General features: G+C 42.1%; 2 protein-coding genes across 8 annotated transcripts in view; one reads left to right on the top strand and one right to left on the bottom strand.

Moving 5' to 3' along the window:
• runx2a (RUNX family transcription factor 2a) overlaps positions 1-24,092 on the bottom strand; it is a 47,555-nt gene that overhangs the window by 9,564 nt on the left and 13,899 nt on the right. Inside the window, exons 1-4 of one of the 2 annotated variants that reach the window (XM_018732498.2) lie at positions 17,207-17,395; positions 15,622-15,887; positions 13,319-13,475; positions 8,007-8,111 (exon numbers count right to left, since the gene is read on the bottom strand). In XM_018732498.2, coding sequence (XP_018588014.2) covers positions 8,007-8,111; positions 13,319-13,475; positions 15,622-15,825 — 466 coding nt within the window. In that variant the 5' untranslated portion in view covers positions 15,826-15,887; positions 17,207-17,395. Of the gene's footprint in view, positions 1-8,006; positions 8,112-13,318; positions 13,476-15,621; positions 15,888-17,206; positions 17,396-24,092 lie in introns of those variants that run through there. The other variant, XM_029258357.1, reaches the window with a different exon arrangement.
• supt3h (SPT3 homolog, SAGA and STAGA complex component) overlaps positions 15,910-24,092 on the top strand; it is an 86,777-nt gene continuing 78,594 nt past the window's right edge. The window contains exons 1-2 of one of the 6 annotated variants that reach the window (XM_029258363.1): positions 15,910-16,022; positions 22,208-22,311. In XM_029258363.1, coding sequence (XP_029114196.1) covers positions 22,208-22,311 — 104 coding nt within the window. In that variant the 5' untranslated portion in view covers positions 15,910-16,022. Of the gene's footprint in view, positions 16,023-17,990; positions 18,099-22,204; positions 22,312-24,092 lie in introns of those variants that run through there. The other 5 variants (XM_029258362.1, XM_029258360.1, XM_029258361.1 and 2 more) reach the window with 5 other exon arrangements.

Here is a 24,092-nt window from a genome sequence, read left to right as displayed (position 1 = left end):
GCTATGATAATAACAACTACAAAGTAAGCCAGAGCCTTGGCAGAACAACAATAACATTAAAAAAAAAAAAAAAAAAAAAAAAAAGACATACATGTTCCAGGTTTCTCTTTTGCACTGGCTAGGCCTGCCGGTCTAACCTGAGCACAGGCTTGTGAACAAAATAAATATCAAACTGCAAAGCAAGGAAAACTCCCCATGAATTTGGCAGCCATCCAGCTGGCCAGGTGAGCAAACTACCCCAGGTCCCGTAAAACCTGATTTTACTGCAGCTCTCCTCTAACAAACACCACATATGCAAAACCTAGCTGAGAATATTGACAGTACGGCTGAGTTTAGGACAAGTTGCACATACACGTCCATGTAGCAGAGAAGCCAACAGTATAAGAACTCACTTTCCCTGTGATGACTTAGTTATACTTCATTTACACATTTATCTCAAGCTTTTCTGCAAAGCGACTCATATTAGGGTTTCACACTAAGCTACCCGCAATGACTTACCAAATTATACAGCTGGGTTTTGTTTTTACTAGAACAATTCAGAGTAAGTACCTTGATCAAGGGTGCTACAGCAGGAGGTGGGATTCAATCCCAGGCCACTGCACCACCTGCTGCCCATTAGTTGAATCTGCAACCAAAAGCCTCTACTATAAATATCTTGACTAAAGTTTCTTCTTCCCCCCCCAATGTCCACAACTGCTTGTCTCAAGCAGGGTCGTGGCAAACCGGAGCCTTACCAAGCGACACAGGACGCAAAGCCGAAGGGGGAAGGGAGGCACCCTGGACGGGACGCCAGTCTGCCGCAAGGCACCCAAAGCAGGGCTCCACCACGTCACCTCATCTTGACTAAAGTGTATATCCAAAACGTCAGTTCTGCAGCCCTCGCAGATAGGATCCTGCACAAGTGATCATTTCCATGATAATTCCGATGTGTCCCATTTTTTGTGTGGGCTGATAGAATATCCTTCAGGTACCGAAAAGCGGTGGTAATAGCAAGTGAGGTTGTACCATGTTTTCTATTGGGAACTGGAGCTTAATAGAATGGATGAGACTGGGTTGTGTTGGATGAGGCCACAGAACTCAGCCTTGTTCTTCTTGCTTTATATCAATCATTATACAACCATGCAGTGTGAGAGAGCATAAATCACAGAAAGAGAAAGGAAAAGGCCACGATTCTGAGTGCTGATAGATGTGTCACTGCATTCTTCACCATCACACTATCAATTGTTGCTTGTCCAAGTCAGGGATGGGGTGGGGTGGTCCAGAGCCTAGTCAGAACTAGTCAGGATGTGCCCAGTTCACAGGGCATGATATGACAAAGTACAGTAGTGCTAATTCCTACAACATTATGATAACTCCTACAATGTAGAGTAACTCATACTGTATTTAGGCAAGGTTTAAAGTCATAGGATTTTACACACAGTTTTTATTTACGACTATGCCAAATTTTCAGTCATTTAATTTCCCAAAAGATATTTGGATTTAACATGGGCAGGCAGCTGTCCCACTGTAAACATTGTCAAAATTGTCATGAAATGGAACATGTATTGTAACCAATCTGCAACTACAACCTTAATACATATCTAAATATAAGGAAGGACCAAAACATCCATCAAGATCATCAGATTTGCATATTTACAGAGATATGCCTCTATGTCTGCCATTAACTCAGGCAACCAGGAAGATGAAAAGAGAATATTAACTAAAGTGATACTGTATGAGATGTTAATTTTGGCTTTCATAACTGATCTCGGCTTGCTTCTTTCAAGTGTAATGCATTTCATTGTTAATAATGTATGTTCCGGTAAGAGAAATGGAATTTCACCATGCCTGTAAAGCAACTTGAGCTAAACTGAGTGTGAGAGAGAGAGAGAGAGAGAGAGAGAGAGAGAGAAAGAGAGAGAGAGAGGCAAACCCGCCTGTGGCCCAAGGCCAGAAGCTTGTGTGGTCTCTGGTTCCAGCCAGGCACCAGGAAACAAAACCAGGCCAAAGAGGGTACACAGTCAATGAACGTTTTACAGAGGAACCATCAACTGCCTGCAACGTTCACAGAGGAAGGGAGAAAATAGGACGAAACACATTTTCCACGGTTCACCATGAGGGAAGTGACGAAAGCTGAATGCACTTAAATCCGCCCAAAGTCAATTACTGCTTTAACTCCCTGCCTTGTGCGTGAGGACAACGACTTTGCCCAAGCTATACAGCCGCACGTGTGCGAGTATGGAAACCCGATAACGTGTTAATGTAGCCTTCATGGTACATCGCACAATTCTCCCCTTTCATAGCTCACGGAATTCAGCGGCGAACAAAGGCACCTTTAAACGAATGTAGCAGTTTTCAGCTAACATGTCACGTACCATTTACATAAGACACCCAGTTAAATGTACACAGCAGCCGAAAAGTTGCAGGAAATCACATTACGTGATCGTACCCTAATCTAACGTTTTTGCTTGCTTTACATAAATATTTAAATTGTGTTGTAAATGTGTATCTGTTTGTCTCCGATAAACAGGAATCGAGAGGAACAGTTGTGGGGGGGAGGGGGGGGGGGGGTGCGGTGACGGATGAGAGAGAGAAGGTGGAAATTCTCCAAGACTGGTATAGCGATGTCATTTATAGGTCTCTGCAAACTGACAGTGACAGGTCTGGCTGTCCCCTTAGGGAACCTTCGCTATGGAAGAACGAATAGAGTGAATCTGAAGAATGCACACTTCTACTGGTGCACATCGTGCTTTCCTTAGCAACCCCAGCATTCTCTTACAGCATACCCCATCAGACATCAACAATATGTTGTGTTTGTAAAGCTCCAAAACATCCCCAGCACTTTTCTGCATTATTGTGCTTAGAGTTGGGATCTAGATGAGGACACCGGTCTGAGGTCAACGAAGATCTCAGTTCTAACCGGTGCCCGTTCCACTGGCCCAATAAGTGCCAAGTCCCTGTTCACGAACCCTCCAGCAGCACCTCATCAGCTCTAACCCCAGAAAGCTTTTGCATCCTTATACCTCCCTGATTACGCCTTTTCCCCCAAAACTAAGAACTACAAATTTATTAAAAACGAAATGGGGGGAAAAAAAAAAAAAAAAAGAAGTAATTCTGGACCCGTTTGCCAGACCAGAGTTATAATGGATACCATGTCCAGGTAATACCATGGCACTATCCTGCAGTATAAAAACATCCCAAGCTGTAACACGTTAACAGCACCCTTCCTCGAAACACACGGCATACTCAGTGACGGCTTTAGGTGATCAAACTATGTTTTAGAAAGCAGGCAGGTCCCTCCAGTGCCCGCTGCGTGGCGGGTCTGGGGTTCGAACCCTGCTTGGGGTGCCTTGTGGCGGACTGACATCCCGTCCAGGGTGTGTCCCCTCCCCCTTCGGCCTTGAGCCCTGTGTTGCTGGGTAGGCTCCGGCTCGCCGAAGCTCCGCTCGGGACAAGCGGTTCTAGACACTGGTTGGTTTGCTGGCAGGTCCCTGGAGATTCCGAGCGTGTGGAGGTTCAAGGGAGAAGGAAGAGCACAGCAGATTTCAGATACTTTGAAAGAAGGACGGCAGCTGGATCCACAAGCACCGGTTGCATAAAAGTTATCGGTGCTGATAGGCTTTTCACACACATTGCCACATCTACCGTGCAACAACTACAGAAAATGAAGGAGTTTTACGAGCCGGTGTCTCTGCAGCGCTCGTCATATCCGTGCCTCTGCAATTTCAGCCCGTTCGCAATTACACGTGTGTACCTAATAAAGTGGACGCATTTCAGTGTCGGTCCATCACAGTGAAATCAAAACTACAACCACACACACACACACACACACACAAACAAACTTTCTGAGCCGCTTGTCCCATACGGGGTCACGGGGAACCGGAGCCAACCCGGCAACACAGGGCGTAAGGCCGGAGGGGGAGGGGACACACCCAGGACGGGACGCCAGTCCGTCGCAAGGCACCCCAAGCGGGACTCGAACCCCAGACCCACCAGAGAGCAGGACCAGGTCCAACCCACTGCGCCACCGCGCCCCCTTAACTACAATCATCTTATTAAATTAAAACACTTCCGAGACATTCATGTCTTTAAGTGACACGTTTTAATAAATTCTTGGGTACAAGGGTTTAATTCAGTAGCAGATGTAACCGTTTTTCAGAACGCATTATCGTAGTGACACGACCAGCGCATAGCGCGGTACAACAGAAGTATTACTCCTTCTTGCTTGAACTACACAGCAGGCAAAAGCTGAATCTTTGACCTGCTTTCAAGTGCTGCGGTGAAGCTGCCTGTGAATGTCACTGTTCCTCTGTTGGACGAAATTACTTTAAATAACTCTTGTTAGCGCCACTCCGCACCAACCTCTCTGACTAATGACGCCCGTAAGTCACAGAGACAGGCGTCCCGAGGAGCGCCACACCACGCATAATGAAGTGCTTTCATCTGATTAAAGTGAGATGAAAGAAGGGAAACGGGCCGACTCTTCCTCGCTGTAGCCGGGGCGACCAAACTGTTTGCCAAAATTAAATTAAACTTGGCAGATTGATCGGGAATACATACATCAAAATTCATTCCAGAAAGACAGTTTCCTGCAGAACAGCATGAGCAAAAACGAAAACGCAAGCTGTAAAACGTCCAGCTGACAATCCAAATCTGTGCATTGGGATGATAATGCACTTTAGTGTAAGAAAGCACGAGGTGACGATAATAATAACAGCATGTGTTCATAACTGTAACCTGAAGCGCATCCAAAAGTTCCCCAGGATTCAGTTACAGTGGTTTTCAATTGCTATTTGAGGGGAACAATTTCAGGAGGGAAATATGATCATCGACATGATAAAAAGTAAAAATTGTAAGAAAAATTGTGAAGGGCAGTGCCCTCATGGCACCGGGTAACGGAAAAATGAGCGCGCGGCATTGCGGCTCTGCTCTCCGCCGCTCTCGGCTATCTGAGGGACACCTTCGGCCAACAACCGTGTTCCACTTCGGAGAACTGTTACTGAGCAGACTGTGACCAGAACAGCCGCTCACCTAAAAATACACTGTTGTGACATTTCTGCCAGTTCCCCTTGTGTGCCTTGGCTCCTATTAAGCTAATATAATTGTGAGAGTGGCTGTTGGGTCGCCAAGTGTATATTTGCTCTTGTTCTGGGCAAAAGGTGACACTGTTTTCCTGGAAAGGGGTGGGGGCAGGGGACCTACAACACAGAGCTCCTCTGTTTTTCATCTCCCGGTTAAAAATGTAAATGCCGCATGTTGTCTCACTTACCCTGAGTGGAAACTGTTGTCTTCTAACTTATCACACAAATATTGTCTTCCCCCCCATGCAAAGCACATATAGGGTTCATGTCAAACATGGAAATACCACAGCAAACGGTGGTAATACTGGTTTTCTTTTGTTATCTGAGCAATGCAAATATTCACGGTACTGAGTACTAGTGTGATAGATACCAAAAAAAAAAAAATGATGATTAGTTAATTAATACTAATCACAGTATCAGAGATACACTGAGCTGTAGTCTCAATGGCCTAAACGGCTCAGGTTTGTAAAAAACGGGCTCCAGTCCGGGGAACAAAGGAGGAAAAGCACGGCGTTAAATGCAAGCTCCAAAATTTGCCAAAAGCATGCGAGCCCATGTGTTAATCCAGCTGTGATCTGAGACTTCTGCTGACTACCGTATGACTGTAAGTTCACTGGCACTGAGTAAAGATTTAGTTATTTCTAGGATGGATTACAGATGCTCGGCTTCTACATACTACTCAAGAATTTACAGCTCGAATCAAGAGGTTTTTTTCCTTCCGTAGTACAAGATGTACCTTTACAAGCTCTACCTTCGTCCTCCGTCTGGTTATAAAATGCTTTATTTTTTTTTTTACATTACTTAGCAATTTGCATGTGCGTCCAGTACTGATCTTCCGAAGCTCGATCGCTACAGAACAAATAGTGCTGCATTTTGAACTCCCTTTGAAAATATTTGATTCAAGGAGTCACATGTCAAGCTGGATTTGGAGAGCACTGGGATGTGCCAGTGGCTGCGTTTGAGCCGAAGGAATGCGTAAACAGGCGGCCCTGCAGCGCACTCACACGCGGTTGCACAACACAGATGCCTCGCCGTGTGTCATTTCCTGCTTGGCCACCTGCCTGACTCCTAGCGACGGCTGGAGAGGAAGAAGCCTGCCTGATGCACGGCGGCGAGGCCTGCCATGAGCGCTGCTCATTTCTTGTACGTGTACCTGTTCACCTCCAGACGAGCACAGCGGGCAATCTGAGCGCTCGCTACTTCCTAAAGCATGGTTTCCAATATCAACAAGGGGAAGATCACACGTGATCAAAGTTAAAGCAAATGAATTACTTTGCATCGGGAATCCTGTGGTGGCAGCAGCGTGTTACGAATGAGTAATCCCCACATATTAATCTTAATCTTGCTCGGGAGTCATCTAGGGCCATTTCGAGGGAGATCAAACGTGGGTGATATCAGCGATACCACGCGGCCTTTTTAATCCCATCTTGAAGGATGATCATGCGCTGGTGTGAACTGGCTCCAAGCTTCTCGCGCCACATGTGTTTTTTGAGTGCAGAAGAAAAAGTTGTTTGTGATGTGACTACAGCACATTTCCAGCCAAAAGTGGGGAAAATAAATATATATATTTTGAATATAAAACATCTGACAACAGTTCCATGCCAGACCGGTTGGCATTGATGGGTGCTGAGAAAGTGGTTTTTTTCCAATTTGATCTTCAGATACGTCCCATTAAAATGAGCTCATTCTAGTTCTGTGATAAGCAGTATACCGTTAAAAAATACTTTCAGAAGACACACATCCGGCGTGTGTGTCCTCCGCATATACTTGGCGAGTGCGCAGTATGTGGCGGCGAGAGGAGACTTCAGACACTTTGAACAGGATGGATTTTTTTTTTTTTCTTTTCCCCTGCAAGTTTAGTGGGTGACTGCGTTAACGAGTTGTCATGAAGAGCCGTGTTAAACATTATCTCTGGGGAAAAACACGGAAAGACACAGTCAGCGGGGAAATGCAACTTACCATAAGGAAACACGCTAAAACTGCATGGAACTCATTAATACATATGGAAAGTTAAGAAGGAAAAGGAATGAAATGAGTGCAGAGCTCAGCGGGGGTGCTAGCACGCTCAGAGCAACGTGGTCACAGCCGTCGCCTTACGACCGGAGGCCCTAGGTTCGAGTCCCCACTCCTCCTATAGGACCCTTCATCGATGTACTAACCTCAAACTGACACAGTGAAAAGGGATGAACTGTAACTAACTTGGTGTACAAACCTAACATGGTCAGTTGCTGTGGAGAAAAACATGATGGAGTAATAATGTAACAAAGCTACCCAGATGGGATGAAAAACTGTGTGAAAACTGCTTTAAAAACTTGGTTTCACGTCCAGTAGAGCGAGACCCATAAACAACTGGTTCAAGAGGAGTGGACAAGTTTCCTGGGCAAATTTTGGATATATTCCGCTATGATATACACAGTTCACATGCCACGGGAGGCTTTGGAGCTGTGTGGTCTTTGAAAGTATGTAGTATGCATACATAGACAAATGTGAATAACTGACACGCACCTCCTCACAAAACTGGAAAAGATGTCCACTCTGCGGCCACAATTACGCAAGTGTCGAATTCTTAACTTATTAGGGGTTAAAGATGGATTAGGCTGTTCATTTCCTGTTCACGAGGGTCAGCTTCGAAGAGGGTGAAAGCCACAAACAAATGAAGTGAAGGAAGCTCATCGTTGCCATGATCGCGAAACCAGCAAACTCATTCAGTAGCCCAAGATCAACCCGAAAACATGGCTCCTGTGGCGGCACTTGCCCCATGGATTGCCTCAAACAGCTAATAATACACACGATGCCTCTTGACCTTCTTTAGCAGTCCAGTTTCCTCCCACTGGTCGGTTAAAACGTAGGACCACGTCTCAGGAGAAGCAGCATCCACCCTGGGACAAGCTAACCATGGTCACTACTGTTAAGAAGCCGCAGAATTGATCGGGGAGGAGCACTCACTTCTCGGCTCACGCGGTCCATCCACTGTGACCTTTATGGCTCGGTGGTACGTTGCCACTTGCGGCGGGTTGGTGAACACTGTGATCGTCAGGGTGAAGCTCTTGCCTGCAGAAACACAAAAAGATCGGTCCCTTCAGTCAGCATGCAGAATGTAAAAACCCAATCACCAGAACAATTTTGGGTTAAACATGGTCATCAAATAGCCAGGACAGCATTACACATCTTCAGTAATTTCTCCTATTGAATATATATGTAATGTTTTATGAGAGGGGGGCGCGGTGGCGCAGTGGGTTGGACTGGGTCCTGCTCTCTGGTGGGTCTGGGGTTCGAGTCCCGCTTGGGGTGCCTTGCGATGGACTGGCGTCCCGTCCTGGGTGTGTCCTCTCCCCCTCCAGCCTGATGCCCTAAGTTGCCGGGTTAGGCTCTGGTTCCCCGCGACCCCGTATGGGACAAGCGGTTCAGAAAATGTGTGTGTGTGTGTGTTTTATGAGAAATATTTTAAAGATTTAATTTACAGTAAGACACAGAACTGTGCAGTCTAAAATGAGCAGACTAGGTAATTAGAGTTGATGATGGACATGACATCAAGTTAAACTCTTACTCATCGTGGCCACTTGTGTGGTTTCAAAGGCATGGGAGAAGAAGAAGTGGCTGGCCAGTGTCATTTTCTGTGCACGTCTGGAGGATGTGAACACTGGGAGAAACATGCAAGCTCTGCACACGCTGAGGAGAGCCCAAACCCACGCCTACCCAACAGTTCATTAGCTGCAAGGTAGAGGCTTTACCTGCTGTACCACTGCGTCTCCATAAGACAAGTGCTATCAGTGATATCTCATATAAACCTTGAGCAATCAGAAACACTGCTTTAAAACTTCCGTTCACATACATTCGCCTATGCCTTATGTCATATTTTAGATATTATAAGAGTTATGTGCCGCGTAGGTGTAGTATAGTAGTTGGAGCTGCTACCATGTACTGAAAGGACCCAGGTTCGAATCACACCTCCTATTGCCTCACCCTTGATCAAGGTACTGAACATGAATTGCGCTGGTAAATGAAATGACCCGGCTGCGTGAACAGGTAAATGGCGGTACGTAACAACATTATAAGTCTCTTTGGCAGAAAGCACGAGCTCAATAAATAAATGTAAACTGACACTGGCTTCTAATATAGCAAGCGTTCTATTTTTATTACAGATGTCCTTGAGCTTTCGCTAGCAGAAGCATCGCTTGGGTGATAATTTCGCAGGACTATATTGGTTATATTCCGGGTGCTTGAGATCTTTAGAAAACTCTGTGGAGCATCTTACTCTGCAGCGATGTTAGGTATGCGAGAGCCGGCTTGTGTCCTTTGTTGACAGCTGTAATCGCTTACAGAGACAGGAAAAGGTGGGCGGCCCCAGTGACTCAGTGGTGGCCAACAACACACACACACACACACACACACACACACACACACACCTTAGAATGTCTATCAGCACACTCAGCTGCATCTGTAGAACAATGACTGCACTGGCATCTCTACTGTCCTGTACTGTCATTTTCACATGGCACAGCTGCTATCACTTTACTGATTAAATGAACCTTCTAAGTCGCCTTGGTTTCATCAGTTTATTCAGCTAGATGCTCTACTTGAGCAATCTCGAGTCAGATCCATGGCCTTAACTGCTGCCCATCTGATCGAACACAATCTACTGGCTTGTGCAGGAAGCGGAAGTACTTCAGACTGGAGGATGAAAGCCGGAGAAAATCCCTCCAATTTTCCTCGTCAGTTAGCGGGAAAACATTTTCGCAAAGCTCTAAATCTCTATGTCCGTGTGCCATTAATACGTCTTTGCAACGCTTAGCTGAGCTCATTTTCTCAGAACTTCGTACTTCACTTTTTTTTTTTTTTTTTTATCTCAGTTGCTCTCTGCTATTTTGATGCAATCTATAGCTAAGTGCAACGCTTACTGTGCAAGGTTTTTTAATTGGCAAAACAAATGTATTCTTGCCGCCTCAAAGTTCCGTCCTGCTCTCAGCCACCAGTCCATAGCGCTACAACGATCCCTTTGCTAACATGTCCATCACATGCCGTGCTATTCTCATCTATTTGAGGAACATAAAATTCGGAGAACTATGTAAAATTTTTATTGCTTTAGAAGATTAGTTCAAATGATATAAAACGCAAACTTGTCTGCACGGACAAGTCTTTAAATATGATCTTCTTGGAAAGTTGGAACGTTCAAATAATCTTGAAAAGCCTTATTACAACTTTACTATAAAGCACCCTCCCCCCCCAAATTACTCATGGGATTTAAAGGCTTAATTGTTTTGTAAATTTGCCAACATTGGCAAACACCCAGAGCACTGGTGCCACAGGTTACCATCAAGCCGCATCCGTCTTTGTCTCATCCATGTGCAAAGAATTCCTTCGTATGTCCAAGTACAGAATAAGACAGAGAAAAACGTGCCTTTTTTTTTGTCGAAACAGGTACCCAACATGCAAACACTGCACCGGTGAAGGACAAAATCGCCAACGTGGAAACCATCCCAGGACAGTGAGCGGTAGTGAGCGTTCTTTAGCTGCTCAGTATGCGACTCAGTTCCAGGGATCCAGAGACAAAGGCAAGTCAGAACTCGGCCTCGTCCCTCTGCCCGCCATGCCTCTGGCATCGGGCTGCCTGGGACCGTGTCTCTACAGCTCCCTTCAAAAGACTCGCAGAGAACAGGACCGCCACGGATCACAGAGAGTGGGTGGACGGGCTTTGGACGTAATTGCTTTCACATCAAAAGAGGCATTCTTCCTCTGCTCCGCGCGCACACACACTCACACTCTCTCTCACACACACACACACACACACACACACACACACACACACACACAGACATCTGCGCTGCTAGAATTCATTAATTCTGCTGTCAGGCGACGCAATGAACGCACATGCGGGCCACGGTGACTGATTCGTGACCACTGTTTACTCTCGGATTCACTTCAAATGAAGTTTGCCATTGTTGTTGACTCTGTTATGTCTTTGAGGCGATGACCGCGTATACGAGACAGTTCTGGAAAACTGAATACGTGTAGATGGTAACTAAAAAAAAAAAAAAAAAAGTCTGTGACCACAAATGCAGTCCTTTATGTACATGTGACCTTTAGGCACATAAACACACATCACAGAAGCTTGTGTCTGAGCTAATATTGTACATCCTTTTGTTTGGAAATGTGTATGTTTGTTTTTTAATATTTGGGAGAACTTTGCCAAAGGAAAATATGTGAACACACCCTTTGTTTAGGATCTTTCCTTGGAAGACATTTTTATTTCACAGTTATATTGTCTTTATTCTTTTGTCATTATATTACTAATATAATTGTATCACACTGTATCAGGTATGGTTTGCATACCTGACCCATTTGTTAAACTGAGGATTTGGAGCAATTCAGGACCAGAGCCTTGTTCGAGGGTCCTACAGCAGGAATGGTAACTGGGTCTCAAACCAGTAATACTGAGGTTACAAGCCCACATCCCTGGCTGCTACATTACCTGCTGCTCCACTATTTCTGTATGCATCTGTTTAGCTCCTTTAGTCTTCCTAGAGTTCATTATGCGCTACAGTTCTAACTCTGTTGCAGAGTAAAACCACATCAGAAGGATAGTATTTCATACGAACAACTCTGGATACCTTAGCACTACCCAACACCTCAGGAAAAAAGACTTAAAGTTATATATTTAACTTGCAATATAATTGGATAGGTATACTGTATGTCGTTTCATTGCAAACTAAAATATCTGGATTCGGGGGGCCTCCAAACCCAATAATCTTTAAAAAAAAATTAATAAATAAAATACAGTTACTAACCAACATGTAAAATGTATAAAAACTAGGATGTTATGGACTTCCAACCATCTCTGTTTTAGTTAAAACATAAACAATGTGATCTTTTGCTACATATTTAATATCTCCCGTGCAAGAAAAGATTTGATGCATGTGTTTATTTTTCCCAGCTGACATTTTTCTGAAAAGAAAATGACATCATGGCAACTGCACAGCACCTATTTGCAGAACTGGCTGTTCGCACAATCAAATAGCACATTTTTTCTTACTCAGAGGTGCAACAGGACTTTCCCTCATGTGAAATGAATCTCAAAATATATCAGTCTGTCAGTTACAGCAGGCACTTATTTCTACAGCACAGAGGCTGGGCTTGAACTCTAAAGTCGTGTTCTTATATCATGTACCCTAAAACTCCGTCCCCAATGTCATACTGTACCATAAATACATATATTGCATACTGCGGATGGTAATGCTAAAGTCCTGCTCCAAATATTTTTGTGTTGCATTTACCCTACCATATATATCCTGGTGTATCCCCAGCTATCATGTATCACACACTAAATTTGCACAGTCGTAACTATTATAGTCAGTAGTGTGATGATACAAGTCATTAGCTATATGGACCTGCAACAAACAAATACCAGATCCACTTGTCAAAATCCCCTGTATCCTGTATCTGGACACCACTAATACTTCAAGCTATTATTGCTGTGCATAGGCAGATGCTACTGTATATAGACATTTAATTTTACTCCATATTTTACAACTGCTAGCTGAAATTACTGTATCCTATATTTAGTAACCCAATACAACCACAAATACAGTAATATGCCCTAGGGGCCCCAGTTTTTTGAGTTATGTTAACTTTGAAGTTACACATCTTCCTCAAAAGAAGCAGCAACTGATATCCTTTAATAATAGGGCCTTTGTAAATCCCACAGAGTAAGTCAGATCTGTGACTCAATACCCATAATGCATTCTGCATTTAGTCTTCAACAATTACTTATGAGGGAAGATCTGATCTGTGTAAGATCTGTGACAGTTTCTCACACTTGGGGGGATTGAGAGGGGTTCCTATACTGCTGTGTAGGCTATCATTTTAAAATACTTTAGACAAATCCCAAGTAATTTGTCTTCTTTTCCGTACACCTTCATGAGATGCTAATGTACCTTTTCCCTAGACAACTACTGTATTTTTGGCAGAAAATAACTTTTCTGAAAGAAAAAAATAAATTTAGTCATGCACAATAAAGGATTGTACTCATGTAAATATGTGAACACATATGAGAAAGAAAGGGCCTTGAATATCTATTTTAAAACACTTTTCAATGACAGATCACAGATGAGTATTAATTATTATCAGTAAGAACAGCCATATAAGATCAGTTTTCAGGTGATGTATTTTTACAGTTACATTATTTGAAGTGAAAAGTCATTTTCGTTAAAAAGAAAAAAGCCAAAGCCAGGATGCCTACAAAAGTAGCAGACTTCACTCACCTCTTCCACTCCGGCCCACGAACCTGAGGTCATTGAAGCGTGCCACTTGGTTCTTCATGACGGCTGAGGCATTTCGAAGCTCTGCCGAGTAGTTCTCATCATTTCCAGCCATCACTGTTACAACTGTACCATCAGGTACTTCTCCTAGTGCCACCACCTATGCAAAGATAGGCACTGTGTTAAAAAAAGAAGTTTAAAGAGTAAACTGGAACGAGAGTTACTCTGGAGAACATGGATTTAATACATTGGCAAAAACAATGAAACTAGTTAACACTGGTCTACTTAAAGTGAATATATAAGTCGCAGAGTTGAATCTAAGACAGCTTATATGGTCTAATTTGATATAAAATTAACTCTCAGAGTTGATTAACTCTGCCTCTTTTACTGTTTATGACGTATTACATTTTTGTATATGACAATATAAAGAATCAAGACATGATTAAGACAATGACATGATGATGAGAACATCAGCTACTGGTCCTTTGCTTTATTTTATTAATGATATTGCAGAAAATATTGTGACTGATTTTTTCGTAGTCACTCTGCATTGTATATTTATTGCTTCATGCTACACAGTGTGTAAATCATCTTAGATTATCAATATTAATGCTGCAACAACTTCATGTCGCCTCGAAAACAAGTACCCAGTAGAAAATATATCCTTACTCAAAGCAATATTAAATGATCTACTATTCGACTGACACGAGAGAAAACAAGTAAATGTACTTTACATCCACTGTTTTTAAAGCAAAATCTCCCAAAAATGACCTTCTGTGTGACACTGATTGTGACTGAACAGATCATTAACAGGGCAGTGACTTAACACTGGCACTTCTGTAAGAGGTTATTTTCATGCACTGTTCATACCAACAGGTTAAATCAATTAATTCGTGTCAATCAAAAATGCTCTCAAATACAAAACACTTGCTTATACATGAGGATAAATAAACTTCTCCAAGTGGGCTAGAAATGTCCAGTTTCTATCTACAGACCTGGGTTCAAGGTAAGACACTTAAAAGTAAAAATTAAAGTGTCAGTCCTTCCGTAGGTTTGGTTTCCTTTAATATAGCATCTTACTACTGCTTTTAAGAAATTCTGTTAAGACTTGCAAAATCCACTGTGGTGTACTGAGGTGTAATGCAGTCTGCAATCTTCTTCGAAAATTATTTCTGCTATTCGATGGGGGGTGTAATTTTGAAAAGCCAGCATGCCGTAATAAATTATTAAAAGAAAATGTCTCAGCAGAGTAACTGAGCACATAACTGAAATGCAATGAATCTGTGACTCCGTGTAATGAAAACGGGTCAATTCCTCATTTCCTAAAACGTACAAGCATAAGTAATAAGTAATATCGACATCTGCAAATCTGCGTGTTAACTTCACACAAGCAACAGGTATTTTTCATACGAGTCACGAGCGTCGCAGGCTGTACTTGAATATTGGGGGGGGAAGTATTTACTCTGCCGAATATGAAGATCAACTAGGAGAAATGAAGCTAATATGAGAACTAATGTTAAAGATGACATGATCTGGGCACTTCTCTTTAAAGAGTTGAAAAGCTTCGCGGGAGGTTGATGATGGACGGCGCGCGATCCCGTGCTCGTACGTATTTCTACTTTGCCCGGAATAAAAGTGCTCGTGTTTATTAATCCAGGCACCCGTGTGGGAACCATTAAAGATGCATGTGATGGAGGCTATGAATAGCGCGCCTCTCTCGGGTTTCAGGTGTCCCCACAGCGCGACACGCGTGGGCGCCGTGCCACTTGCACCTTGAGCCCCGAACGGAGCCCCGAGCGAGCGCGCGGCTCAGCTGCACGTATTAAACATCATTCTTGGCAATATTCTGAATGCACAGCTTGATATTCAGTTCATTCGGCTTTAGAGGCAGAAGCTCAATTCGGCAAAAAAGTGACAATCATTACTAATACTGGGCATTTAGAAAAAAATATTTAAAGCAGGGAAAAAAAAAAAAACAAAAAACTTCCAAGTAGTCAGAAGCAATGAAAGTGGATTAGCACTAACTAATAATAAAAATAATTTAGCCTTTTGCCCAAGATAAGTGACAGACCCGAAGCTAAGTCCGCACACGAATTAACTTGCAAATATTTACCATGGCATATGATATGAAGCAGGACCTTCACCGGAGTAATCATGGGCGCGTGCCACGCTCTACGGTACAACAGCAGCACTCACTCTGCCATCAAAATGCCAGCATCCGGCCGGGGAAGTGTAAAGAAGTTACCGATTGATTAAATTTAAAGCCGGCGTTTTCGGTCGTGGTCGTGTCGTGATGCTCTCCTTACCTTGAAGGCTACCGGCAGGGTCTTGTTGCACCTCCAGTGGGACGGCAGCACCGAGCAGAGGAAGTTGGGGCTGTCGGTGCGCACCAGCTCGGCCGGGTGGTCCGCGATGATCTCCACCATGGTGCGGTTGTCGTGCTGCCGCAGGCGGGGCAGCGCCGTCGCCGGGGTCTCCTGCGGCGCTCCGGGCGGGTTCACCTCGCTCATCTTGCCGGGGAGCGGCTGGAGGCTGCTGGACGGGGGGCTGAACCTCCGGCTGGCGCTGGGGTCTACGGGAATGCGCATCGCCACAGCAGCGGCGTGTTAGTGGAAGGCGGCGAGCGAGCGAGCGAGCGAGCGGACGGTGCGAACGCTGCGAACGCGCTTTCGCCGAGACGAGAGAAAGAAAGTAAGAGGCGCAAACGGTAAGAGAAAAGTCCTCTGCTCGCGCTTTCAGTGAAGAGCAGAGTCCCGGTTCTGCCCGTTGAACTCGGAGAAACGAGAGCGAAGTACAAGTAGCCGATTTGCCATAAGCATATTATAATTTATAATAGGGGCTACCGGCAAAACCCGCGTCTATTTTTAATATCTCAAACTGCGCGCGTGTCTCGGCGACAGCTCCGTGAAAAAAAGGCTTCGACATTCATGGACTGAACGAGCTCTTGTCCAACAAAGAAATCTGGGTTTAAAACAACAAAAATAATAAGAAGAAAAAGTGTTTGTTGAAGCGCTGTGAATATACAGTATCGAAAAGGTTCTCCACAAAAAAATGAGTCCCAAATCTTCATCAAAAAAAAAAAAAGAAAGTCAGACGTTAAGAATCTGCCTCTTGGGCAAAGTGAAGAAAACCGAAAAAGACAGTTCAAAACTCTATATAAACGGGATTATAATGCAAGGGTGGCAACGAAAATGAACCCAAGCATAAAAAGGTTAAAAGAAAAAAAGGTAAATAATTTAAACGCAAGGATTTTAGACTTTTTTTTTTGTTTCATTTCAGTCTTAGGACCGGTGCGGTCATCCTTAAAAAAAAGTGGTTTTGTAGAGGGTTAAAAAGTGATCCGTAAAAGTGCGGTCTGTGGAGCGAAGCTCTGGAAAAAACGCATTTCTCTGTGTGTCCGAGGAGTGCGGTCGGTGTGTGGAGGCAAGGTCCTGCCGTGCTCTGGTTTTTGTGGTTTATATATATATAAATATATATATATATTTATATAGACAGAGTCACACACAGAGAGACGCACGCAGTGGTAGGAGATCATTATGCTGATGAGGCACGTGGTGTGGAAGGGCAGGCATCACACCGCATTTAAAATAAATACAGGATACGCCTGTCTCTACAGACTTTAATCACATTTATCGCTTTGCCAGTATCATAAGACCCCAAAAGCTTACTTTTACTAGCCTAGCGACCAGCGGCTAAAAATAACAACAAGATTTTTAGAGAATGAAATCCAGACAAAAAAACAGAGTATTGCACTCGTGTATAACGCCGACACGCCGCAGCTGAGCAGGGGTATTCCATATTCTTTACACAAAATGCGATTTTTTTCAAATTATTGTAAAAGTTCTCACTGACTGTACTAACCCAGACATGATGTGTTTGACGCCAACATACCGTGAACTTAATTCTCAGAGATCATCCGCAACGAGATGGGTCATAATTTTTCTTTCACGCTCTTTGCATTCTTGAAATACAGACACACGTTGTGAGCTGAGCGCGTGAATGGAAGTAAACGCCGTAAAGGATCCCCGGGAAACTGCAAGCACGAGAACTAACTGAAAATGTTCAAGAGACAAAAAGTAGCAGGACAGAAAAATGAATGAGTCACTTCCTTTAGTGTGAGTCAGGTTAAGGAGAAACTGAAACATGTTTTCTTTTGGTCAGATGGGAGAGCTGTAGCACAACTGATCATGCGTTTTCTACTTAATGTATCCCACAGCTGCTGTATGTAAATGCTTATCAATACAAACTATTAATAAAATACATACAATAACAATCGGCCTATTTTATCTATTATTATTGTTATAAGCTTGCACCCGCACGTCTGTATTTATAAATAAATACGACAATGGATTAAAAGTCCATGTAAAATATTTCTCAGCTAAATCTTGACTGTGCGTGTAGCACCCGAGATCACTAGTGCCTGAATATTCTCGGTTCCGTACAAAACGATACATTGTTGCACTTGTATTATCGACCACCACAGTCAGTGCTCAGTAAACGAGCACTTCTGCAGCGCACGAGAAGCAGGACCCGGACCTGGACTACCGGTGGTCTTGCTTGTAAGCCTTACGTACTTTTCTGTGCGACACAAAAAAAAAAACTACAAGATCTAGATTTTAAACGAGAGCTCACCGGTTACGTAATATATTAGAACTACAATTCCCAGCCGGTTTGCGCGTTTCCGCTTATGTGACGTAAAATTAAGCGTGGAGCCGCCGCTTTTGCCTGCATGTCAGATGAAGAGTTTGAAGAAGTTACTAAGCGCAGCAAGGTAAGAAAGCAGGTATCTTTTTAGCACCCGAATTTTCAAGCTCCTTACATTTTATATCCTATACATTTTACAGTATAAAATACAAATGCATTACTTGGCGAAAGTGTACAGCAGTATCTTTGCCGTGCGTCCGTGGAGAGAGATTTTTTTGCCAGATGGCAGAAGCCAGGTGACCGCGGCGGCGGCGGTGTACCGAAAGGAAGGTGTTAACACAACAACAGATGGTGCAACTCAACATCAGTTTTTAATGAAACTCACGATGGTTTTAAACGCAAACGCAGCTTTTAAGTTGTGTGACACGCTCACTACTAGACTCTTATGTCTAAGACACTCAGTGGTGAATATAATCATAATCATCATGTCATGACAAAAACAAACCTTCAATGAAGTAATGAGTAATGTGACAGAAGGCTTCATGACATGAGGCATCAGAATCAAAGTTTCCATCTGAGTGAGGGATACATGACATTCTATTATTATTATTAGTAGTAGTAGTAGTAGTGGTAAGTCTACGATTGATACAGTAAGAATTGTCAATGATTCACCCATTTTACAGCAGCAGGGTATTCTTCTTACTGTATCAATCATGGTAGTGCACGTGCAGTAGGTGTGACATTTGAAATTATTATCTCCAGGTTTCCATGTGGAAAAATCATTCTATATTTATTTAACACTGTTTCTAACATTGTAAGTTGCCTTGCTTGGACAGACAGAGGTGTACACAAGGTAAAGGTTAGTAAAAACTATCCGTTTAAGGTTAACAAGGACATTCCTAAGGTGCTACAGATTTTTCAAAAAATTATTTATTTATTTATTTTTTTATTTATTTGTTTCTTAAACTGACCAGTAACTGGTGAGTATAGGAAAGTAGTGTTTCTTTGTGTCTTGATATTTGAGAAACTTGCTTTTTCTTACTAATTGGAATGCAGTAGGCACATTGGATCATAATGTGTTTTCCAAATGTTTTCATGGATGAAGATGGGCATCTTGAGGATTTTAGCTAGATAAATATATGTATTTTTTCTAAAAAACGTAGATTGAGGGGTAAGTATCTGGAAGAATTTACTGTATAGAGGAAATGAACCCTATAGAGTGGAATGGACATCTTAAAAATAGACATCAGGGAGCCTAGAATTAAAAGATAAGGGTTAAGATTTCTGGACAGAAGTTTCTTGGGTCAAGTTTTGCTTAGTGTACTAAAAGGATTGAGCCAATGAAGCAAATATTGTTGCTTTATTTTATGAGTATTCTTTGTTATAAGCAATTGACTGCGTTGCGCATGGAAGTATCATCACAAAACAAAAGAACCTCTTAATTTGGCTGCTAATTTTCAGCTACATATAAATCTTTATACAAAAGATTACTTCAGTGCATGAAACGGGTCATTCATTGTGATCACAGCCCTTTGGTTTGATCGTTGTATGTGTAAACATGCCATTTTTATGTGTTCTTTTACATTATGTCTTTGTGGGGGGGGGCAGAATTTTGATGTCTTGAAGTTTTATCCCATGCGTCCTGTACACCCTATCAGAAGTGACTTTATGGTATTGAGCGCCATTTACAACTAAAGTTAACTAAATTAAGCCCTCAGTGTGGATGTTTCTGTATTACAGCCATAAGTATGTGCTTAATTTTATTCTCAGTGAGTAACATGCAATTCTGTCTCAGTTTTGTTTATGAAAATGTATTAGGCAGATGAGAAGCAGATGCAAAGCACTACTGAATACAGTGCAAATCCAAAAAAGATTACAAAAATAATGATGATTTAGACTCTTATGGGATTTATGGGACCTCTTCAGAAAATGATTACAATGATTTACTCTTTCCAAAAGTCTGTACTTTCCAAAAGTACACATGTGCTATTTTTTTTTCACTTTTTTTTTTTTTTTTGCTGTCCTTGGCCATATTGGTGCTTCTCCATTGCATAATGCATTGAAAGGAGGCCCTGCACATATTCAGTTCATAGATGGGTGGATGTTATTATAAAGGCCTGTGCACGACAATTTATAACATTTTGTGCATAAAACAAATGTAAGATCTAATTAATTTAAAACTCGGCTTCTCACCTTATGAAAGAGTTGGCGTCTGCAGCCCTACATATGTCAGACTAAATTCAGTTATAAACCAAAACCCTTGAGGGTTTACAAAAAAAAAATGTAGTTTTACTTTACATGGAGCCAGGATGAATTATGCAAAATGCTTTAAATCAAACAAAACCAAAAATTCAGAGTTAAGTTCTTCCTAGGGTTTTATTAAACCATGCTGCTGCAGTCCAGCAGTGAATCGCTGAACAACTGTATAGATTTGTGGAAACACAGCAATACTTTTTCTTGTGGAATTCAGAAAAAAAGAAAATGCCAGTGATATGTACTAGTTGTCATTTGACGCTTGCTGAGTTGGTTTACCTAAATAGCATGTTTAGTAAGCAATCTCAGCATTGTAGGCATTAAACATTAAATTTTAATTTTGACCCATTCGCCAAACATTATTTTCTGGTTCCGTGATGCCAAGTGCAGAGTGTCAAAATGTGACAACTTTCCATTGAGGGATTTGCTAAAGACTTTTCATAACAGGCCTGGTGTGTTTGGTTTCTGCTCGGTTTGGCTTCGCCTTGGCTCCGTTTATTTCCGTAAGTTTATCGGATGTGGTGAGGCTCGGGTAGGCCTTCTCTGTTATGTGTCATCCACACCACTATATGCACTTTAATGATGTGACAAAATGAAAACTAAGGTAATATAAAGAAAATGAAATGGGAAGTCCACGACTGGTCAATGGTAAATTTAGACCGATAGTGATCTTGTCTTAGTAGTAGCAGTAATGGTTGTCGTGGATCTGTTAAATGTGAAAAGTTCTCAAGTCTATAAATAAGAAGCTGGCATCATCGTAAGCTGGGAAAAGGGTACTCATCACTGCAGCAACATGTTGACTGTTGCTGTTCAAAATTATTACCCTGTGTCATCGCTGCACTAGCCAAGCCTGCACATAGCGGTAAACATTGCAGCCAAAATGAAGCCCCATTTAACTGACAAGTGTGTTCGTATTTGTTTCAGTTGTTTGAACGTTTAGCACGATAATGGTTAAGGAACTCAGGATCTTTCCAAGGAACTTATCAGTGTGGTTTCTGTATTTGGGCCAATGGCAGTTAGCACTGCTCAGGCAGGTGTTGCAGAGAGGTGCCTTGACATTGCAGATGTGAAAAGAAAATGTTTCTCAGAAAGGCGTAATGATGTTTTGAAGAATGTCAACATGAGGATGATGGCAAATGTAGACAATAACTACTGTAAAGAAGGTTCCTATTCATTACATATTATGTAATGGAGGATGATGAATTGAAAAATAATGTCCTGTCTGCTGCAGTGTTCCTTTGGATGCCAGACACATCTCATTAAGGTCATGTCATTCACAGACCTGCCTTCCAATATCACTCTCAGCCATACCAAAGATTTGGTAAAAACACTTAATGCTGCCAAGCCCCGGTTTAAATATGTCGTAGTGGTCCAACTGCACAGTTATTCACAATACTGCTGATTTATTTTGTTCGGGCTAAAGAAGCCTTAAATAAAAGACTTGTGTTTAATTTGAGAGGCTGACAATATATATTAATGTCATTATTGTCATTTGTATTCAGCCTAATATGTGAAATAAAAGTTTCAATACAAAATGTGTAGTATATATTTAAACTGACGCATGCAAAGGGAAATGACTGTTTAATGAGGAGGTAGCTATTTTTTTTTTTTTTTTTTTTTTGAATCAAGCTTTATGTTAAAAGGTCATGTGGTTTTGGGTTTGACCTTGAAGTTGTTGGATTGGACTGAGTCGAGCATAAAGATTCAAGTTAGTGAACCCTGCAGTTTGCTTCAATCCCGAATGCTATAGTCGTCATCATTTTATGCAGTGTGCCAATAAAGTTCCCATAATTCATTGCTGTAAGCCCTAATATAAGTTTTGAAACGAGATTCATTTGAAGCCTAGTTTTTTTTTTTTTTCCCCCTACCCACGGTAGGACTTTTCTGTCATCTGTGTTCTGTGTGAAGCTGCTGACCTTATAATTGCAATTATGCTGTTAATTTTTTTTGTGTTTATCCCTTTGGACGTTACTTTAACACTCTAACTTGCAGCAGATGAGTACCAACGCATCGAGCCCGATGTCCAGCAGTGTGGTGTCTGCTGGAGGAAGACCATGTGGAAAAGCTGCAAGTTTCATCCCTGAGCTTCAGAGCATGATGTAAGTAGTCCTTAATTTGCTATCATTCCTTTCAGTTTATTTCATAGATATAACGCGGAATTGTTTTTGTATAATGGAAATGAATAAATTTTTGCAATTTAAATATTAATGAAATGCGACAAACGCCGTGAGCTGAGGTGGTGATTTAAAGGGAAATTCTTGTACGCAAGTTCACTTCTTGCATACGATAAATGCTAACACGTGGCTAAATGCTATGTCTCCTAAATATATATTTTCAGTGTAAGCACCCCTGCTGCAGATTATGCAGATAGACACAAACCCTCTCCATGCCAAACACTCTCGTATTAGTGTTTACAGTGGTGTCAGCAGTGATTGCTGAGATGAGGGAGCTCAAAGCTGGTGGTCCCCTCTTACAGGGAGGCAAACGCTGGCCACATCAGAGAGGGGAAAGTTCTCACTCGATTCCAAGTTGCCATATGCCGTCAGTACGTTTCAAACTTGCTGGAGCTTCAAAGCCGTAAAGAATACACGATCTGGAAATCTGGGTGGTGGCAAGCGGGGTCAGAAAGATAACAAAGCTGTGCACTGCATAGTAACAGTGATAAACCTATTGACGGAGCTGATGGAAAATCAACTGCTGTTTTGTCCTCACGGTAGTGCACCGAGGCAAAGAAATACATTAAGCCGTATAATGACATATTTAGAGTGATGTATAGAGTTGGCCTGGTTACCTTTGCATTTGTTCTGTTGAAGAAGTCTGTTGTGTGTTCCAATGAAAACTGTATTTTTCTAAGGGTTCATTCAGAATTATACTTTGTCTAAAAGAATGTTTACTGCTGTCTTATCGATATTTTATTATAGTTATCATAGCTAATTGCATGTGTAGTTTTACAAATAAATCCCCCAGATCCATTTTTCTTTTAAACTAATGTAACATGCTTAATTTGAGCTGCATATTTATGTTTTAACCAAGTGATTATGTAACAAACTACACAAGTCCTTTTTTGTGCTGCCCCTACAAACTTGTCTTTGTTGAAACGAAAATACATAAACTTCAGATCTTGGAAAAGGCTTTTTTTTTTTTTCATTTTTTTTTTTTTTAAAAAACAGTTCTGTATTTTGCAAGACACTTAATTATAGCTTTATGCAAGGAACATTCTGATGGAGTCTCAAAGCCTTCCAATTTAGGAGATTAGTTTCCATCCTTGGCAGGCCTTTTCACAGCACAAAACGATGATATAGAGAAATCCTACTCCTTACTTCATCTCAAAGGCTGCAAGAAGTGTCTCGGCTCCAAATTTGCCCGTAATTTTGGCTAAGTGTATAATTATTGTTTTTCATTAACTTGTTTGTGACATCTACTTTCACAGGAATCGTGCCCCTATTCATTTCTTGCCAGTGGAGCTGAGATTGTACCAGGGGATCTGGCAAAACTATTCCAGATCGTAACAGTTAGTTAGTTTTTTTTTTTTTTTAAAAAAAAAAAAAATTTCCAAAGTAAAACACACTTTGAGGGGGTGAGGGGTGTCAGCATGAAAGGGGAATGAAGGAGCACTGGTGACATTTATTTTTATTTAATGAGGCAAACTAAGGATGAGGTTTTCGAGTGCATGTTTTTGATGATGTCTGCTTTCAGCATGGTAAACCCATGCCAGGAAAACCGAAGAGGAAAATGTAAAGACAATTTCCTCTCGCTCTTATTGCCATGACTGTCTGCCGCCATCTGCCTTCATGGAGGTCCTTAATTGAGATCACTTGTACTTATAAATAGCAGGAAGCTCTGTGGCTCACGAGAAAGAGGGGGAAAAATGGAACTTCAG

The sequence above is a fragment of the Scleropages formosus genome, chromosome 15 (genome assembly GCF_900964775.1).
Source record: "Scleropages formosus chromosome 15, fSclFor1.1, whole genome shotgun sequence".
Taxonomy (NCBI): Eukaryota; Metazoa; Chordata; class Actinopteri; order Osteoglossiformes; family Osteoglossidae; genus Scleropages; species Scleropages formosus.
The sequence above is the reverse complement of the archived record's forward strand: the minus strand, read 5'-3'. Positions and strand labels throughout refer to the sequence as shown.